Here is a 20,000-nt window from a genome sequence, read left to right on the forward strand (position 1 = left end):
TCAGTAAGTTATCCAGGTAGACGATGAATTATTTATATGGAGTAAAACAATGAATTAACCAGTCAGTCAGTCCGTCATCCATTATATCAATCGGTAAACTATAAATGGTTAATTGGCGATTAATCCGTCAGCCAACCACTCAGTCAACCAGGTAATCAATCGGTCAGTTAATCAACATCTGGTATTCATGTTCAGGCTGTCCTCTTTTTCCTTTTTGTTCTTCTAATTGTACGACTTCATCTTTTTTTCAATCTTACTCCAGTTTATATCCCTTCTTTCTGCTTCTAAATATTCCCCATATCTTCTTTTGTCCTCATCCTCCTCTTCACTACTCAATTGAATCCGAACTCGAAAAAGATGAACAGACAACTGCAATAAAAGACATAGCTAAGTAGATAACTGTTATTTATTTATTTATTTATTTATTTATCTATAGTCTACTGAGAAAGAAGAGAGTAATATGCCTTTGATGAGAGAAAGAATTAAGGTCACCTCCTGCTTGCACACATCCACCCACCACTGCGTAGCGTCCCCCAGCAGAGTTATGCCGACACACCGGAGCATGTAGTAGTAATTGTTGTCCGAGTCCCATAGTAGTAAAAGACGGATTATCAGCGTCCCAGGGCGTTCACCTCCCTGGCTTCGCTCCGAGCACACATCCGTCTGCATTGTAAAGCTCGACTTCACGCACACATGCGCAAACAAATTTACCACGTGCGCGCGCAATTCGTATGCACACACACACACACACACACACACACACACACACACACACACACACACACACACACACACACACACATGCGGTGTATGGGAATTTAAACTACATGATAAAACAATTTAATAGATATTTTGATGTGTGTGTGTGTGTGTGTGTGTGTGTGTGTGTGTGTGTGTGTGTGTATTGTAGTTGTTATAAATACATCATAACAACATACTAATATCAGTGTGTGTGTGTGTGTGTGTGTGTGTTCGTGCCCCCAGAGTGAGGTGCGGGGGCTGGACGTGACCCAGGTGACACAGGTGACCCTCGAGTATCGCGCCAAGGTGGACTACCTGATGAGCGCCACGGAGCACAATGACGTGCTGCTCCACCTGCATGGCCTCGTCACTCACCTGCAGGACAAGGTGAGGCCTGACCACCTGCCTCACACTCACCTTGATTTATATCGCGAAATCAGTGTCTACTTCATATTTCTCACATATTTCCTTTAATAACCGTAATGCTGCGTAACGTAAGTATTGCATGATAAGAAAACTCCTGTCTCTTTTACTATGTGTCTGTAAACGAACAAAGATGAGTATGCTGAAATATTTTGAGCTATTTTCTGTACTTCTTTGCATTAAAAACAGTCTCATTCAAATACCCCGACAGCACATCAGATAGACTTTCAAACTCATGCGTCTGCCAAAGTTCATTAGTTTCCCTCATGTATAGAAATATTTCCCGTTGAGAGAATGTTGACAAATATAGAGATAGACTTTTTAACCTCTCCTATTCCTTCAGCTACCGGTGCTGGAGGCTCTCACGGATTCTGCTCTGCGACCAAGGCACTGGGAGGAGATTGATGCCGCCCTAAGCCAGCCGCTTCCGTCTGCCTTCACCTTGGCACATGTGGACGAGCGCAGGCTGCACGAGCACGCCCACACCCTGCAGCAGGTGGCCCACACGGCGCAGCTACAAAGGGAAATGGAGAACCGCCTCAACCAGGTCAGTCCCGTATTCCGCATTACTAAGGAAAGAAAGATAGAAGCGGTTAAACAATTATGACTGAGGAGTGTCTCAATTATTCCTCGTCCCTTTCTGTTTCGCCCTCGCCACACACAATTGTACGTGTGTGTGTTGCTAAGTCGCAGATGATTATAAACTCGTCATTATTTGTAAAATCGCTCTTAGCCGATTTTTTTTTTTTTTCGAATGTCATATTGCATGAGGTGTAAGTAGGAAATTTTGCCTTCATGTATGCACCAATAAGAAATAGTTATCCTTAGAACATGATTCGTTTTCCTAGAAAATCGGAGGAAATTTTAACAGGAACTAATCTATTTGTAAAAGATTTATAAAAGGGGAGAAAATAAATCATCATAAAATATTTGTTTTCTCATCTCAACTGCGATTACAAATACCAACAAAGCTTTATGTGTGGATGATCAGTAATTGAAAATTCCTCACTTGGAGGTCCATGGTGTTTTGTACATTCTTTTTTATTCCATTGAGCACAACAGTATTCCATCCAGTGCATCCTAGTTTAGTAAAACAGCGTACGTTTTGTTCACCTGGAATGTGTGCAGGTGTTGTCCGTAAGGTTCATTCCGTTTTTCTTTCTTTTTTCTTAGTACAGGTCTAGAGGTATACTACTACTACTACTATTACTACTACTACTACTACTACTACTACTACTACTACTACTACTACTATTACTGCTGCTGCTGCTGCTGACATCCCATTGTCTTGGGCTGGCAGGTGCAGCAGAAGTGGGAGGCAGCTGAGGTGCCCGTGCTGAACTTCACTAGGAAGGACGTGTACATCCTGGGGGATCTGAAGCTCTTGGACTCCCTGCTGCTGGAGACAGAGCTCACCTTGCACCTGCTGCTCCACTCTCAACACTCTCTCCACATCAAGCGCGAGACTGTGCGCTGGAAAAACACCCACACCATCATCAAACACACTCTTGTGAGCATGCTGAATACACTCTTTCGGTTCTTTGGCTTGAGTGTTGTTGCTCGTGTCAGGATCTTACTGTTCCGCTCATGTGCGATATATCTTATATATTGGCTGGATGTTAGTAAATGACGCACTAAAGGGTTACTGCATATAGATGTTTACACAGTTGTTGTCTGATGTTTCTTGATACGTTCTGCGAAAATGATAATATTCTGTCACCAGTAAGGCATGGAAAATCGGTACTTTTGCTTTCTGAACTGTATTCTGAAGGAAATAGCAAACTTATTATGTGACAAAAGAGACTGTATTTTGTATCTAGCAAAACATGGATGAAACTGTGGTGAGTCTCTCTCTCTCTCTCTCTCTCTCTCTCTCTCTCTCTCTCTCTCTCTCTCTCTCTCTCTCTCTCTCTCTCTCTCTCTCTCTCTCTCTCTCTCTCTCTCTCTCTCTCTCTCTCTCTCTCTCTCTCTCTCTCTCTCTCTCTCTCTCTCTCTCTCTCAGCTTGCACTAAGGGAGTTTGAGGAGGAATGGCTGTCCCTCGATCCTGTCCTCACCACGTGCGTCGCCCATGAAGTCTTCCCCTTGCACGCTGCGACCTTCGCCAGCGCCTCCACCTTCTGGGCTGCTACTCTTGCCAGGTATTGCTCATGAGCCTTGCCTCACTGTAAGAGCTGAGCAATGGACAGGTAAAGCATTACGAAGAAAATTTATAGGTAGACATAAGAGTATGAAAAGTTATTATAGGTTATAGCCCATTAGTTTCTTGATCTTCTATCTTAATATTTAGTTTTTTTTGTGTGTGTGTTTGTGTTAATTTCTGTACACGTATTGTGGCGCAGGATGAAGGAGGAGCCGAGCATCTTGAAGCACCTGCGTGGCGGGATGCTGCACGAGGAGATGGTGCAGCACAAGAGTCAACTCCAGGGCGTGAGGGTGTGCCTGGCGCCCCTGCTTGCGATGCGCAGACAGACGTGCCCTCGTCTCTTCCTGCTGCCTGACTCTGATCTCCTGGAGCTGCTGACTAAAGGGCAGGTGTGTGCGGCTCAAGGGACGTATTCTGAATAATTACCAATGAATATGTTAAGGATAAATATGTTCAGATAAAATATATTTGAAATTAAAATTAAAATATTACATAAGCAAAACATGCAGAAATTGATGTTGGATATATTTGAATTGAAGATGTGTGCATAAGGTATATTCATTGTGAAACTGAACAATGATACTAGGTCAGATATATCGGTAAGTTGATGAAATATGTAGTATGGCTTATGTTATCTCCCTGCACCGCCGTGATGTTCGCATCGTGTCCTTGGCAGGAGCCCGCGGTGTGCCACAAGTATCTCAGTAGACTCTTCCCCGGCGTGAGTCGCTTGGTGCACGGCCGCGACGGCAAGATTGTGGCTCTCGTGTCGCCCCAAGAGGAGGTTCTCCAGCTGGCCAAGGTATTTGATGCACTCCACAACTAAACTGAAATGCTAAACATTATGCATTTATTTATTCATTACTGTTATTATTATTATTATTATTATTATTATTATTATTATTATTATTATTATTATTATTATTACTATTAGTCATTATTATTGTTATTATTATTATCATCATTATTATTATTACTATTATTATCATTATTATTATTATTATTATTATTATTATTATTATTATTATTATTATTATTATTATTATTATTATTACTAATTCATTTAGATATTTTTCTATTTTATTTTGCTGAATTCAAAATAGAAACATTTTGGAAGTCGACGATATTTTTGTGTTGACATTTTGTGTCCTGCAGCCCGTGCTGGCACACCACGGCGTGGAGGACTGGCTGGGTCGAGTGGAAAGCGCAATGAGGGCATCTCTTAAGCGCCTTATCCTCAAACACGTACGTCAAGATAGTGTTGACTTGGACTGCTCTTTGCTTCCTCTGCAGGTGAGCATCAGAGAGCGCTCAAAAGCCTTCCTTAGTTTTCATGAAAACTTTGTGGGATACTAAGTTTTGAGATTATGCTGCAAAGTGACAGTGAGATTGTTCGGAGAGATTGAGAAGAATACTTTCAGGTGTTTTGTCCAGCTGTCTTAGCATATTCATTACGTGTCATCTTATTTCTGTACATATCCATGCTAACTAAAGTGAATATCATGCATGGTGTTATAGAAAGTTTCGTTAATCAAGTGAGAAGGATTGTCTTTGCACTAGAGAAACAAACCATGCAGTGCTCCTTGAACACGTGGCGGCTCTGACAGGTAGTGGACTTGTGTCGTCGCATCCTGTGGCACAATGAAGTGGTGGCGGCGCTGGACGCTGCTGACCAACACTCACAGAAGCCAGACTTCGATGGCGTGTTACGGGGAGTGACGCAAGACCTGGAGGCACTGACGAAGGCGACGAAAGAAGAGGGCAAAACCAGCACACCTCTAAGAGCTGCACGTCTTGCATTCTTCATCACTACGATGTTGGAACTGCGAGACACAACCTCCAGGCTGGTGCGGGACGAGCCCTCCTCCAGGTATGTCCTTGCAGGTGTTTCTCAGGTGACAGACGCTCTTCAGGTGTTGTTTCTCCTCTGCCACATATCATGCCATCTGTACCTGTTTGTTACAGGTTTGCGTACTCGTGGGTGCAGCACCTGCGCCACCACGTTACTGGAGAGAGGCGGGGCGCAGGTGTGCAAGTGAGCGTGGGCGTGGACAGTCTTGATTACGGCTACGAATATCAGGGCGTAGCTACAGCCGCTGTACCAACGCCCACCACCCTGCGCGCCCGCCACTGCCTCCTCACAGCCGCCGCCAGAAGGAAGTGTAAGTTAATCAGTAATCTCTGGTCGCCTGCTCCGCCTTCTTTGTTCTATTCTAACCGTTGTCCAAGTTCACTATGGCTCCGATCAGGCCTCTCTCGCGCTCCGCTGTATCCTTTCATCTTACTTTACATCTGGTTTCTAATCCTTCTTCTCACCGCCTCGTCTCTTCTCTTCTTTTTTTTTTTTTTTTTTACTTTGCAGGATGAGGGATTCTGCTTAACAATATTCTCTTTAACCCTTTTACTGAATCAGCTGTCCTTTGTTAAACGTTTTAAAAATGTGAAATGTGTTTGCATGAAGACACAGGAGAGAAATATAAGAAAACAGAAGGTAAATTCTGTCGTTTTACGATAGATAAATATTTACGAGTCTATCATAACAATGATGTCCAGAAATTTATTGTTTATGGTGGAAAAATTTTGTCTAGATGTAAAAAAAAGCTAAGTAAAACGTATCACTCACTTGTTGATTTAATGCTGTTGTGGGGCTAGGTGGCGTGGCAGTGGGTGGCGTGGGCGCTGGCAAGACGGAGACGGTGTGGGAGGTTGCGCGTGCTGCAGGGCAGTTCATGGCTACCCTCACCTGCAGCCCCAACACCTCCGTGCAGGTGAGTCAGAGGAGGAGAGAGTGAAGTGACCGAGGAGGAGCAGAATCAAACCAGTCTTAATTAAAAACAAGACCAAAAAGAACAATAATAGTAAAGTTAATGATGAGAGAGAGAGAGAGAGAGAGAGAGAGAGAGAGAGAGAGAGAGAGAGAGAGAGAGAGAGAGAGAGAGGAGAGAGAGAGAGAGAGAGAGAGCGCGCGCGGTGGGTGGGGTGGGAGACGGAGGAACGTTTGGAGTGAGGCAAGAGAAAACTACGGTTTACGGTCAATTGGTCCCTAATCAGGTGGTTACAACGAAGAGAATGAGGAGGAGGAGGAGGTCCACCAGGAGAGAGCAGGAGGAGGAGTAGGAGGAGGTCCACCAGGAGAGAGCAGGAGGAGGAGGAAAAGGAGGAGGAGGAGGAGGAGGAGGAGGAGGAGGAGGAGGAGGAGGAGGAGGAGGAGGAGGAGGTGGCCCACCAGGAGAGAGCAAGAGGAGGATGAGGAGGAGGAGGAGGTCCACCAGGAGAGAGCAGGAGGAGGAGGAGGAGCAAGAGGAGGAAAAGGTGGAGATAAGGACAGAAATTAAACGTCAGCCTCCACCATCCCTGCCATTCTTCACAGCAGTCCTCGCCGCAGCGCCGCCAGTGCCCGCGCCACCTTGGGGAGGCGTGGGCGGCAGCTCGGCTCCACACGGGTGCAGCGCTGCCCCAGCCGCCACAGGGGCACCGCCAGCCAGGGCTGGATGCACGAATCTGCTATCTACTGCAGCAGAAAGCCCAGGCTGAACACGTCCTCTGAGGCATACACGGGCAGCCGCGCCCTCACCTCCGGCGGCATCCAGGGGCACTCAGCGCCTAACCCTTCCCTGGGAAAGTCGTCCTCCTCGCCAGTCTCTTGGGTGAAGTCACCAGCGACACGTCCCGTGCGGCACGCCCACCCCATATCGATGACGTGCAGCACGGGGAGGTGCACGCTGCCCAAGACTGTGATGTTGTCAGCCTTCAGGTCATTGTGTACCACGCCCCAGGCTTGCACCTCCCCCAGGCGGTGGCACAGTTGGCCCAGGGAGCGCAGCACGCCCTGCACGGAGCACTGCATCAGAAACTTGTCGTACGACTCACCGACAAACTCCTGGATGATGGTGAGGGGCTAGAAGCCCAGGCCCAGGGGGCGCGGCACGCCCCCGGCCCCGCGCAGCTCCAGCATGAGCCGCGCCTCCCGCATCATGAACAGCAGTGTTCCGTCATGGTGGAACTCCTTTCTCACCACGGGCGCGCCACTCCACAGCAAGAGCTACGCGCAGCCGTTGCCGCCGCTGCCCAAGAAGGAGCCGCCGTCCAGGTCGCGCATCTCCTCCTCCCTCAGGAAGGGGATGCGGCGGCCCAGGAAGTTAATGTCTTCTTCCCGGGCCTCCAGCTCCTGCCAAATGCGCCGCCACATCCAGCAGATCAGGGGCAGAACTGCCACCAGGCACAGCACGGTCTGCAGGGCAGCCCGTGTCCACAACCATCATCCACGCCCACAGCACCATGAGGGATGGCCACTTGGGGCACCACTTCCATCGGGGCCCTTTGGGGCGGCACTGGCCCGTGGACCTTTCTTTGGCCATCAGTGGCAGCACTCCTCCCGACAGGAAGCCTGGCGGCACCTGTGCCTCAGTAGCGGAGGCGGCAAGGGAGGCAGTGTCAAGGCCTGGCAAAGGCGCTTCACCTCCCAGAGGCACGTCCTCTGGAAGCACATCCATTACAGACACGTCCTCCAGGGGCTTGTCCTCCAGGAGAGGCCCCATGCTGCCTGTTCCGGGAGCCGTGCCCGCGCTGGAAAGAGCATTGGTCGAGCAGGATAATGCCCTGCCCAGAGGCTTGCTCACCACGCCGCGTTCCGGCCTCCTGCAGTGCAATTCTCCGCCCAGAGCCTCGCTCACAGCGCCAGGCGGAGGGCTTGGGCAGAGTGGGGCCTCGCTGGATGCATGCAGTGCTGGGTCTGGCTCTTGCACTCCCCAACTCAGGTGCATGCCCTCGCTGCTGGAGAGGAGCCACAGCGTGACGTGGGCGGGTCCGGCCTGCAGGGCGGCCAACAGGTCTGCCAGCGTGCCCTGCGTGGTCTTCCTCACGCCGCGGCTCGTCCAGGCCATCACCTTGAGGGACGCCTGGGGGGTCAGCCTCGCCAGAGCCCTGAGGTCCAGCCTCTGGTGCCCCGTGACATTGTGCCACTCCCCTGACGCCGCCCGCCGACACCCGTTAGATGGGAACGTGAACACTACCGCATGGTGCCCCCTCGCCAAGCACCAGCGGCGCTCAGTGCTGAGCAGGGCGCGGCGCACCCTGAGCTGGGGTGAGGCCGCCACAGCTACAAAGCGCAAGAATGACATCTCTTCAGTTCTGGGCATAGTTACCGTCTGAAAAAGAGAAAGAAATAGAAACCCCCGGGAGGGGTTATTGTACTTCAGGGGTCACCTGCAATAGCCACGTGACCACAGCCCCGCCAATAGGGATGCAAACGAAGAATAGATAAAAGCTAATTTGAGCCAGGAAGATATATATATATATATATATATATATATATATATATATATATATATATATATATATATACACACACACACACACACACACACACACACACACACACACACACACACACATATATATATATATATATATATATATATATATATATATATATATATATATATATATATATATATATATATATATATATATATATATATATATATATATATATATATATATATATATATATATATATATATATATATATATATATATATATATATATATATATATATATATATATATATATATATATATATATATATATATATATATATATATATATATATATATATATATATATATATATATATATATATATATATATATATATATATATATATATATATATATATATATATATATATATATATATATATATATATATATATATATATATATATATATATATATATATATATATATATATATATATATATATATATATATATATATATATATATATATATATATATATATATATATATATATATATATATATATATATATATATATATATATATATATATATATATATAGAGAGAGAGAGAGAGAGAGAGAGAGAGAGAGAGAGAGAGAGCAAGCTTGGCGTGGAACGGGTTTCAAATTTGACTCATTGTTGTCCACCTAATCCCTTAATACACCACCCTCCATTGCTGGGGCTGAACCAGGTGACACATCAAGGCCATAGACTGTGGCATTTTTTCATGGCGATGCAACATGAATCAACATGAATCTCTCTCTCTCTCTCTCTCTCTCTCTCTCTCTCTCTCTCTCTCTCTCTCTCTCTCTCTCTCTCTCTCTCTCTCTCTCTCTCTCTCTCTCTCTCTCTCTCTCTCTCTCTCTCATCCTCCCATTTCTCTTTCTTACATATATGTTATGTGGCCACTATTTTTCAAAGTCCAGAGAGATGGTAAAATCTATCCATAGCAGAGTTTTTGCTATTAATAAGGTAGAAATCATATTAATCTGTTAATGGAACCATAAAACTGCCCATAAAAATGTGCGTTACTGAAACATGAGACTTTAAGAAATACAACTTATGTAACCAATATTTTTCAAATTCTACAGTTATGAGGAACTTTGTTCGTGAGTGTTTTTGCTTTTGATAAAGTAGATATCAATGTAATCTGTAAATAGAACCATCAAACTTCTCTTAGAAACGCGTGTGACGGAAACAAGAGTCTTTTTAAAATATAGGTTATGTTGCCACAATTTTCAAAGTCTACAGATATGATGAGCTTGGTTCGTTTGAGTGTTTTTCCTATATATAAAGTAGAAATCGCATTAAATTGTCAATACAACTATTAAACTACCCTTAAAATTCCGTCTAACTGAAACAAGAATCTTTTAAAAATATAGGTCAGGTGACCACTATTTTCCACAAAGATGAGAGATCTTTTTCCTAAGAATTTTTATGCTACTGACAAAGCAGATATAATGTCAATCTGTCAATTGAACCATTACATTACCTTTAAAAAAAACGTATGGCTGAAACAAGAGTCTTTTGAAAATATATGTTATGTGGCCACTATTTTTCAAACTAGAGAGAGAGTTGATAGAATTGATCCATAGGAGGGTTTTTGCTATTAAGAAGGTAAAAATCATGTTAATCTATCAATAAAACCATGAAACTATCATTAAAAAACCGTGTTACTGAAATAAGAGTCTTTTAGAAATACAGCTTATGTGGCTAATATTTTTCAAATTCTACAGTTATGATGAACTTTTATCGTAAAAGTGTTTTTGCTTTTGATAAGGTAGATATCAATGTAATCTGTAAATAGAACCATCAAAATTCCCTTAAAAACGCTTATGACTGAAACAAGAGTCTTTTTAAAATATAAGTTATGTTGTCACAATTTTCATAGTCTACAGATATGATGAGCTTGGATCGTATGAGTGTTTTTGCTATATATTAAGTAGAAATCGCATTAAATTAGCAATACAACTTTCAAACTACCCATAAAAACCCGTCTAACTTAAACAAAAATCTTTTAAAAATATTGGTTAGGTGACCACTATTTTCCAAAGTTCAGTTACTACTACTACTACTACTACTACTACTACTACTACTACTACTACTACTACTACTACTACTACTACTACTACTACTACTACTACTACTACTACTACTACTACTACTACTACTACTACTACTACTACTACTACTACTACTACTACTACTACTACTACTACTACTACTACTACTACTAGTATCAACATTATCATTACAATTGTTATTATTATAGTAATAATGATAATAGTAATGATACTACTACTACTACTACTACTACTACTACTACTACTACTAATAATAATAATAATAGTAATAATAATAATAATCATTATTATTATCAATTATTATTATTGTTATTATTATTATTATTATTACTATCATTATTATTATTAATATTATTATTACTATTATTATATTATTATTATTATTATTTTTGTTATTATTATTATCATTATAATAATAATAATAATAATAATAATAATAATAATAATAATAATGATAATTATAATAATAATAACAATAATGATAATAATAATCATTATTATTATTATTATTATTATTATTATTATTATTATTATTATTATTATTATTATTATTATTATTATTATAATAATAATAATAATAATAATAATAATAATAATAATAATAATAATAATAATAATAATAATAATAATTATTATATTATTATTATTATTATTATTATTATTATTATTATTATTATTATTATTATTATTATTATTATCATTATCATCATTATTATTATTGTTATTATTATTATTATCATCATTCTCTATTGTCTATCTCTCTCTCTCTCATCTCTCTCTCTCTCTCTCTCTCTCTCTCTCTCTCTCTCTCTCTCTCTCTCTCTCTCTCTCTCTCTCTCTCTCTCTCTCTCTCTCTCTCTCTCTCTCTCTCTCTCTCTCTCTCTCTCTCACACACACACACACACACACACACATGTCTTTGGGTATGTAAGTACACTGTCTCACAGAGCGAGAATGAACAAAGGTACTCAGTAAGTTTGGGGACCAATTGTCTTGAGTCTCAATTGGTTTCGGGACCAGTTGTCTTGATGATCAACTGTCTTGGGTCTCAACTGACTTAGTGAGCAATGTCTAGAGTCACAATTGACTTGTGGACTAGATGACCTGAGTACCAATCGCTTGGGGACCAATTGACCTGCACCCGAAAACTACATACTCCATCAAGGTTTACTGTGCTTTATTATTTATTAACTCCTGAATGGATATGTGTCTTGGCTCTCTCTCTCTCTCTCTCTCTCTCTCTCTCTCTCTCTCTCTCTCTCTCTCTCTCTCTCTCTCTCTCTCTCTCTCTCTCTCTCTCTCTCTCTCATCCTATATTTCTAAGCAATTCCTTCATCACCTTGATCCTCTCGTACACATGCACCAGAGTCTTCAGAGTATAGTAAGTGGCGGGATTCAGGGCGGCTTCTGGCTGCTGCTGGAGGAGGCTGCCCTTCTTCCCTCTGCTTTGGTGTCGCGCCTCGCTCAGTACCTGCACAGCGTCCGCCACACCAAGGCCAACGCTCTCAAGAGGTGAGTGTGACTTCGAAAACCTTTAAACCACAGTCATTTTCTTCCCTTTCTTCAGTTGGATCAGATGCTCAAGATGACTTTGTTTGTGTGTAGTATTTAAAATCTCTTCCTGCAGATGCCTCATCGACGGCCAAGAGATGAAAGTGGTGGATTCCTTTAGTCTGTTCCTGACGGTGACCAGTCCTAGTAATGTACTGGGTGTAGCACCACCTCCCTGCCCGCTCCTAAACCATTCCATCGCTCCCCATCTCTCCCCGGTCACAGTTTGTCTCCCTAGTACTGGTAAGCTCCACCACGTTTCTTTAGCGCATTTCACTGTAGCAAACAAGACGTGTTCTGTAATACTGTCAAGTCTAAACAGTATGTCATGATTTTGAAACTGCAGAATAAATATATCAGTGACATAAGAAATGTGTCCATGTCATTTATTTATCTTGCTTTGTCAACACCAGAAACTATGCTGGAGGTGGTATTGCGGGGCCAGGGCCTCGCTGTGTCCTCAGAGTTCCTGCAGAAGTTGCGGGAATGCTTTGCTCACCTCACCTCACTCCGACCTGATGGTTGCTTCTTTTCTACTGTGAGGTCTGTGGGAAGGAAGGGTCACTATAGTTTTAATTATATTTTCTTCAGGGTAAATGGGTGCTTGCAATGCCAAGAATTTGGTGCTCCTTCAACAGGTTGATACGGGCTGTAGCGCGCGTGTGTAGCGACATCAGGTGCTCCATGGGGCATGATGAGGCGTTCCTCGGTGGGAGTGACGGAGGAGAGAGCAACATGACAAATCCATGGGCGGGTACACAGCGTCGGACGCATCGCACGACACCCTTCTTGCTGCCCCAGACAAATGAAGGAATTGTAATGCAGGCGTTGTACGTCGTAGTGACGCCTCTACTTAGTGGCGCGGATAAAGAATGGCACAGGTTTTTCAGGAGTCATTTTGATCTGGAGTATGCCAGTTGTGAGTCACCGCTACAGGAGATGGAGGAGTGCCTACGTGAGGTGCTGCTCGAGTGCGGCTACGGCGAGACGCCCCAAGTGGTAGCTTGCCTCAACCAGGAAGAAGGTGCCCCAGATCAAGAGGAACATGCGGAGGGAGGCTCAGCGAGGAAAGAGACAAGCTCGAAAAATCTGAGCCGGCACGGCGACATCCTTTTGGCTGCTGCCCTCAACCTGTACTCCGTGCTGTCAGTGCACGGGTGCTGCTGTCTCAGGGCGCCTCCAGCGGCAGGCAAGACCACTGTCTGGAGGGTGAGTGTACTGGGTGGCGAGTAGACTGTACGGTCATGGTTGTAGTGGCCGCAGAGTTTTGTTCTTCTCTGAGTCTCTTCAGTGTTAAATGTAATAATGCACTCTCAGCGTTTTAGTAAATGTTACAGATATTACTACTACTACTACTACTACTACTACTACTACTACTACTACTACTACTACTACTACTACTACTACTACTACTACTACTACTACTACTACTACTTTTACTGATACTACTGCTAACTACTATTACTACTACTACTACTACTACTATTTTGCTAAGCTTCCGTGCCGCTGCAGGTGTTGGCGGCGGCGATGAACAGGCGAGAAGGGAAGGGCGCGGCGAGGCGGGTCAGAGTGCGAGTAGTTGCCTGTGGTGCCTTCACGAGAACACACCTGCTGGGGGCGTGGCGGGAAGGAGGACGTGCGTGGAGGAAGGGGGTCCTGTTCTCCTCCCTCGCCAAGACCCATCACGTGAGCCTCTTTCCTGTCAGTTCAGTGTATTGTCGATCAAGTTATGATAGTGACTTTACGATTTACGCAATAATAACAATAATAATAATAATAATAATAATAATAATAATAATAATAATAATAAAAATAATAATAATAATGATAATAATAATAATGATAATAATAATAAATGATAATTATAATACTAATAAAAAAATCATAATAATAATGATAATAATAATAATGATAATAACAATAATAATAATAATAATAATAATAATAATAATAATAATAATAATAATAATAGTAATAATAACTGTGTGTGTATGTGTATGTGTATGTATGTGTGTGTGTGTGTGTGTGTGTGTGTGTGTGTGTGTGTGTGTATCGGCAGGTGAGCAAGAGCGAGCAGTGGATGGTCGTGGTGGGTCCCTTCCCGCGTGGAGTGCTGGCAGCCCTGGCCACGCTCTGCCACCCCTGCTCTAGCATCACTGACGACGCCCTGCACCACCTCATGCCGCTTCAAGGCTTCAAATTTATTTTCGAAACCGCTGCCAGGGAAGACCTTACTCCCCTCATCCTCGTTAGGTTCGTGGAGAGAGTCAGCTGTTTTAAATGGAAAACATAAACGATAAAAAAGTATCAGGAAGTTATGAATCAAAATAGTTGTCTGCATTTGTCATGCACCTGTTTGGCAGACATTCTGATACATGACTGTGAATGTATCTAATGTAACATTCTCCTGATAGCACACTTTCATCACTTTGTAGTGTAGAACTTGATTTAAAGATATATTCCTTGTAGCTCTTTTAAATGTCTCAACATAACAGTTTTACGTGTACCACTTTTATTGAACACCTCTCACTTTGTCTACGCCTTTCATGATATAGATGTCCAGTAGTAGAGATGTCCGAGGAGGAGATGGTGATCGGCCAGGCTGCTGACGGGGCTCTAAGGGGAATGGCTGGAACGTTGCAAAGCTTGCAGTCTGGGACACTGTTGGCCCAGTGTCGTTCTGCTCTCACTGATGGTCTCCGCTCCCTCGGCCTGCCCTCCACTTCTCTGGTGAGTGCCGCTGTTTCTACTCGCCTCTTGTCTCATCATGATCTTTCGTGTTTATCTGTTGTTACAACACAGTGTGTAATCTCTTGTATTGGCTTGCTTGTATGTGAAGCAATGCGTGGCGCAGTGTGCTTGTCGCTTGCTGGAAGGGCGGCTGACACCCACGGCGCCGCCCGAGGAGGTGACGGAGGCTTTGACACATGTGCTAGACCTTCTGCACACTGCCAGATACCCACACCTCCACCCTCCTAATGGGACCTACACACCTGCCAGGTAAGCTATCTTCTCCCTTGTGGTATTGAAAATACAGATTGATTGAATTTCCTTGTTATCTTTATTTGTTATCTATATACATATCTGTTTGTTCAAATGCAGCAAATAATTGCAACTTGTGGCTACGATTATACATACTTTGACACATGCGATCCTCGGTTGTATTCGAGTGTCCCTTACTAATGAGAATGTCTGAGGTCGTGGTGTATTGATACAAAGAAGCATCCACACGTGAGGTTAACTTTTCGAAATATATGATGCAAATTTTACTTTGTAGCGATGGCCAGCTTGATAGTTACGCTTGCTTGTTTCTTAAAAATAAATAATCTACTCATCGACCGTGACAGGACTCGAACCTGCAATCTTCGGATCCGAAGTCCGACGCCTTATCCATTAGGCCACACGGCCATGTTGAATGTGGGGCAAAAGAATTGAATAATTTATAAATTATCTCAATTATTTTTTGGTCATCATGGTTTTAAGGATTTGTTAAATCAAAAGGAAATGTTAAACATATGCCTTCCTGCCGTTTAGGCTGGACTCCAGGAGCCCCGCGCCCTCAGATGCTTTCTTGGACTTTCCTGGACGAGTGGTGGCCATTCCAGAGTTCCAAGCCGGCCTCACGCTTTTGCCTCAGCTTCTTGATGCCGGCTGTCCGCTCCTCCTCCACTCTAAGCCTGGTGGGTTTCTGTTGTTACCTGTTCACCCTCATAGTACCAACAGTGGAGACTACAGGTACTCAGGAGAAAGAACAGAAATATTAAATGATTAAATCAAGGGAAATGAATCTGAAGGATGAACCAGTGCTGCAGCTGCTTCATATCACTCAAGACAACTATGAGTCATACGTCTGAGATATACGACGGAAATGTTTCGTGTTCCAGTGGACCCGCCTAGTTGTTTCTCTCCTCCTCACAGGCCACGGACTCAGCACCTTCCTCGACATATTCGAGCGGAACCTTGCCCCCGCTACTCATGTCATCCGCTTCCGATGCACGCCACTGACAACGTCTGAGGATCTTTTTTCCTCCATGATTGGCTCGTTGCTCCCGTGTCCGCTGCAGAAGAGCCAATCACAGCAGGCCTCCAGGCGCCCCCTCAGCAATCGCTGGAGGACAGTGGACGACGAAGCCGAGGAAGGAGTGCGAGGTCTGGCCCCCGGCGACGAGGGTTTCTCTCTGTTAATACTGGAGGACGCTCATCTGCAGCTGGAGGCAGACGGTGCTGCAGGAACCATCTGTGAGACCTTCAGGTACACCTCCATTTATTTATCTTATACCATTCATAACATCTTCCCTTAAATAACCGGAATGCATTTCGTCACTGATCTTTTTATTTTGTCTAATTCTGTCTGCCTATCTATCTATCTATCTATCTATCTATCTATCTATCTATCTATCTATCTATCTATCTATCTATCTATCTATCTATCTATCTATCTATCTATCTATCTATCTATCTATCTATCTATATATATATATATATATATATATATATATATATATATATATATATATATATATATATATATATATATATATATATATATATATATATATATACACGCAATATTTATAGCTATCTGTGTGTGTGTGTGGTATTACTACTACTACTACTGTGTGGGTGTGTGTGTGTGTGTGTGTGTGTGTGTGTGTGTGTGTGTGTTGTGCTATGCTTTGTACCTTACGGTGGTGCAGACATCTGGTGGAGTGCGGGGAGGTGGTGTGCCCCACGTCTGGCCAGAGATATCGTCTACAGAGAGTTGTTCCTCTCCTCGCGCTCTCTGCCGCCGTGGCTCCAGAGAACTTGGTTCCCGCCAGGATCCTGAGGCACTGTGTCTTAATGCAGCTCCCGCACATTGCCTCCGCCACCTGCGAGTACATCATAAAGGTGAGCGTCCACGCTGGGCGGTGCTCCAGTGTTGTATCGTGCAATTGTTTTCAAACGTGTTCTTGAATAATAGTATGTGCCCTCACTTTTATTTTTGTCTACTAGTGGATTATTTCCATTTGCAGTTTATTTTACGGAATCATGTTCTCACAGGTGTGTCTTCAGGACGTGCTTGTGGAAATTGATGAAGATAATTACTTGCCTGAGACGACGCGAGCCGTAATTCATGAGCTGTACGAGGATTTACAGGAGCCCTCCTCCTCCCTCACTCCTTCACCAGCCCTCACTCAGCCACCACGACTAGACTCACACTCATCGGGTGCTAACGAGGCTCCCGCTGCTGTTGCTGAAGAGAAGAGGGAGGGCACAGGTGATTCAACAGCTCGAGGAGGCTGCGCGGAAGGCTCCATCAGCACTGAGGGCAGCAGCATCACGGTTCCAGGTCAGTCTCAAGTGAAAGCCACAAGCTCCATGGAGGGAAGCATCGCTGGGTCCCTAAGAGTTCCCATCCAAGGCAGCAGCACTGAGGTTGAAGGGCTGGTGGTGGTTCCCAACCTCCACCATCTCCTGCAACTGATTGAGGCAGTTCGAAGGAATTCTTGTTACCTGCAGCTAACGATGGGGCAGGCGGCGTCCCTCCTCACCTTCGAGGCCGGCAGGGTGTTCAGCAGCGTCATTCCCTCAGAGACAGCGCTCAGGAAGAGAATCAGTGGTGTCATCAAGAAGTATTTTGAAGAGGTAACTTTGCCAGTGAGAGAAACTGTACGAAAGTAGATATCATTTGTAGCCTTTAATTGTTATAAAGAAGCAACATTGTTTATCATGGAATGCAGCCAGAGAAAATGTAAGAAAGTAGAAAAAAATGCATTGAAAAGTAGAACAAGGTTATCTGCATGTACTGACGGCTGTGTGGTGCAGGTGGACCGTGTGGCTTGGTGGCCTGGCGTGACTGAGGAAGGCAAGAGAACCATGACTCACACCAGGGAGTACAGCGAGGTGCTCAGGGGCGTACAGGTGGGCATGTATGAGAGAGAGAGAGAGAGAGAGAGAGAGAGAGAGAGAGAGAGAGAGAGAGAGAGAGAGAGAGAGAGAGACATTTATTTGTTTTCTTCCTTCCCAGTACCCTGAAGGGCTGCAGCCAATCATGTTCACACAAACACATTACGAGGCGCTGCTCAAGCTGGTGCTCACGCTGGAGACAGTGAGTGGGCACGCCGTGGTGCTAGGACCGCCAGGTGTGGGCAAGATGTCTCTGGCACGTCTGGCAGCCTATAATATTCGTGCCAGGTGTGTGTGTGTGTGTGTGTGTGTGTGTGTGTGTGTGTGTGTGTGTGTGTGTGTGTGTGTGTGTGTGTGTGTGTGTGTGTGTGTGTGTGTGTGTGTGTGTGTCAATCATGTGTTTGTGTGAGGGACGTCAGTTCGTAGGTACGGGATGTAAATCGAGGAGTTGTGACCTTGTTGTCCCGGTGTGTGTTGTGTGCCTGGTCTCAGGCCTATCCGAATATGGGAAATAATGAGCTCTGAGCTCGTTCCGTAGGGTAACGTCTGGCTGTCTCGTCAGAGACTGCAGCAGATCAAACAGTGAAACACATGGACAAAAGCTTGGTCGTATTCCAGAGTCTATTTCCTGGACGACCAGCGGGAGGAGGCCGGGAGGGTGGCTGCCATCAGGGCGGCGGTGCAGGCCTCGGGAGTCGGTGGACGCCGTACTGTCATCCTCCTGCGGCAACACGCCCTTACGCCAGCACTGCTTGACATGCTGCATGGTCTTGCCCACACAGGTGAGTCATGGCCAGGCTGGAGGTTGCCGAAGAGATATGCAGCTGTGCTATTCACCACATTTGTTGTCATCATGTATAAAATCATAATTAAGATCTACTACAGAACACAGAACAGAAATTATGTAAAACTGTATTAATTTTGTTTCTTTCTTTTGTGTAGGATGGAGTGAAGGACTGTGGGATCCTCTCAGGGTTCGAGGACTGCTTGAGGGCATCAGACAAAAGAGCAGCAAAAGTCCTCGCCCACACGAGAATCGATGGATGACTTACCTGGAAGAGGAAGAGTTGGCTGCCCTCAAGCACAGGCTTATTACAAACGTCAGGAGGAACCTTCACATCGTTCTCGTCATTTACTCACGTCAGGTGCGTCAGTTCAATCTCCGAGGCTGCAGCTCGTGACATGTAGTAGTGAATATTCTCCCTTTAAGGAACAGGAAGTTATTTCAGGAAAATTGTTGCGCATCAGTTCATCTAGCAGTCCGTAATGACAAGATCATAACCTTTGCACAGGTCTGCGAGGAGTGGTGCCGCCGCTACCCGCCACTGCGCAGCCGGTGGGTGTGGGTGCGGCTGGATGACTGGGCTAATGAGACGCAAAGGGAAGTGGCCAGAAGGATCTTCATTCCGGCAGAGCTGCCGCCCCACATCCTACACCAGATGCAGGTCGCCCTCCCCGCCATACATCAGGTGAGGCATCCCTTCCCTAAGCGACACATAATGTACGACTCTTGGTAATCTGTTATGTAAGAGCGATCAAACAATTCATGACTTTCAAAATCTGTTGAAGTAAATTATTTGTTATGATGTTCATAATTATAATGAGTCATTTGAGAATCAAGGATAAGGTGCAGAAAATAAACGTATTCTTTTTTAGCTTCTGAAAAAGGAGGCGGCGCTGACAGTGACGGTAGCGGATTTCGTGGAGGCTTGTCGGGTGACGGTGAAACTATTAGCCCACCGCAGGACACAGCTACGGGATTCCCTGGCTCTCTTCAAGGGCGGCATGGACGTGAGTTACCACATGGCTGTCATAAAGGGGATTTGTGTCGGTGCCAGACACAAACACGTGGTGTCAGCTGACGCG

The 20,000-nt window shown here is 44.4% G+C and overlaps 5 protein-coding genes and 1 non-coding gene across 7 annotated transcripts in view; 5 read left to right on the forward strand and 1 right to left on the reverse strand.

The window, feature by feature from the left end:
- LOC123519702 overlaps positions 1–1,771 on the forward strand; it is a 3,101-nt gene extending 1,330 nt beyond the window's left edge. The window contains exons 2-3 of the mRNA XM_045281203.1: positions 985–1,128; positions 1,508–1,771. Coding sequence (XP_045137138.1) covers positions 985–1,128; positions 1,508–1,771 — 408 coding nt within the window. The remainder of the gene's footprint in view (positions 1–984; positions 1,129–1,507) is intronic.
- A 2,696-nt stretch (positions 1,772–4,467) lies between these two features.
- On the forward strand, positions 4,468–6,101 carry LOC123520325. Its single transcript, XM_045282537.1, has 4 exons — positions 4,468–4,601; positions 4,916–5,178; positions 5,274–5,470; positions 5,961–6,101. The coding sequence occupies exons 1-4, from the start codon at positions 4,518–4,520 to the stop codon at positions 6,098–6,100; spliced, it is 684 nt and encodes a 227-aa protein (XP_045138472.1). The 5' UTR covers positions 4,468–4,517; the 3' UTR covers position 6,101.
- Positions 6,102–12,051: 5,950 nt separating this feature from the next.
- Positions 12,052–12,841, forward strand: LOC123519703. Its single transcript, XM_045281204.1, has 4 exons — positions 12,052–12,206; positions 12,322–12,488; positions 12,659–12,766; positions 12,837–12,841. Exons 1-4 carry the CDS (start codon positions 12,052–12,054, stop codon positions 12,839–12,841), a joined length of 435 nt encoding a protein of 144 aa, XP_045137139.1.
- Positions 12,700–16,580, forward strand: LOC123520073. Its single transcript, XM_045281955.1, has 7 exons — positions 12,700–13,454; positions 13,758–13,931; positions 14,305–14,498; positions 14,801–14,975; positions 15,085–15,245; positions 15,780–15,925; positions 16,164–16,580. The coding sequence occupies exons 1-7, from the start codon at positions 12,855–12,857 to the stop codon at positions 16,544–16,546; spliced, it is 1,833 nt and encodes a 610-aa protein (XP_045137890.1). The 5' UTR covers positions 12,700–12,854; the 3' UTR covers positions 16,547–16,580.
- Trnar-ucg lies at positions 15,581–15,653 on the reverse strand. Its single transcript has one exon. It is a non-coding gene; the product is annotated as a tRNA-Arg (tRNA).
- Positions 16,581–16,918: 338 nt separating the features above from the next.
- LOC123520365 (dynein axonemal heavy chain 6-like) overlaps positions 16,919–20,000 on the forward strand; it is an 11,746-nt gene continuing 8,664 nt past the window's right edge. For both annotated transcript variants that reach the window (XR_006679242.1, XM_045282613.1), the window contains exons 1-8: positions 16,919–17,135; positions 17,289–17,873; positions 18,054–18,149; positions 18,256–18,422; positions 18,753–18,916; positions 19,077–19,279; positions 19,427–19,603; positions 19,791–19,925. Coding sequence is in view for 1 of the 2 variants with exons in the window: in XM_045282613.1 (XP_045138548.1) it covers positions 17,088–17,135; positions 17,289–17,873; positions 18,054–18,149; positions 18,256–18,422; positions 18,753–18,916; positions 19,077–19,279; positions 19,427–19,603; positions 19,791–19,925 (1,575 nt within the window). In the remaining variant the exon portion in view is untranslated. The remainder of the gene's footprint in view (positions 17,136–17,288; positions 17,874–18,053; positions 18,150–18,255; positions 18,423–18,752; positions 18,917–19,076; positions 19,280–19,426; positions 19,604–19,790; positions 19,926–20,000) is intronic.

The sequence above is a fragment of the Portunus trituberculatus genome, chromosome 46 (assembly GCF_017591435.1).
Source record: "Portunus trituberculatus isolate SZX2019 chromosome 46, ASM1759143v1, whole genome shotgun sequence".
Lineage (NCBI taxonomy): Eukaryota > Metazoa > Arthropoda > Malacostraca > Decapoda > Portunidae > Portunus > Portunus trituberculatus.

Bases quoted from the DNA above. Each gene is read 5' to 3' on its own strand.
- LOC123520325 (XM_045282537.1), top strand. From the start codon at position 4,518: ATGAGGGCATCTCTTAAGCGCCTTATCCTCAAACACGTACGTCAAGAT. The intron at 5,179-5,273 runs GTATGTCCTTGC...TGTTTGTTACAG, and splicing joins CGGGACGAGCCCTCCTCCAG to GTTTGCGTACTCGTGGGTGC. The intron at 5,471-5,960 runs GTAAGTTAATCA...TTGTGGGGCTAG, and splicing joins AGCCGCCGCCAGAAGGAAGT to GTGGCGTGGCAGTGGGTGGC.
- LOC123519703 (XM_045281204.1), top strand. From the start codon at position 12,052: ATGCACCAGAGTCTTCAGAGTATAGTAAGTGGCGGGATTCAGGGCGGC. The intron at 12,207-12,321 runs GTGAGTGTGACT...CTCTTCCTGCAG, and splicing joins AAGGCCAACGCTCTCAAGAG to ATGCCTCATCGACGGCCAAG. The intron at 12,489-12,658 runs GTAAGCTCCACC...TGTCAACACCAG, and splicing joins AGTTTGTCTCCCTAGTACTG to AAACTATGCTGGAGGTGGTA.
- LOC123520073 (XM_045281955.1), top strand. From the start codon at position 12,855: ATGCCAAGAATTTGGTGCTCCTTCAACAGGTTGATACGGGCTGTAGCG. The intron at 15,246-15,779 runs GTAAGCTATCTT...CCTGCCGTTTAG, and splicing joins GGGACCTACACACCTGCCAG to GCTGGACTCCAGGAGCCCCG. The intron at 15,926-16,163 runs GTGGGTTTCTGT...TCCTCCTCACAG, and splicing joins CCTCCTCCACTCTAAGCCTG to GCCACGGACTCAGCACCTTC.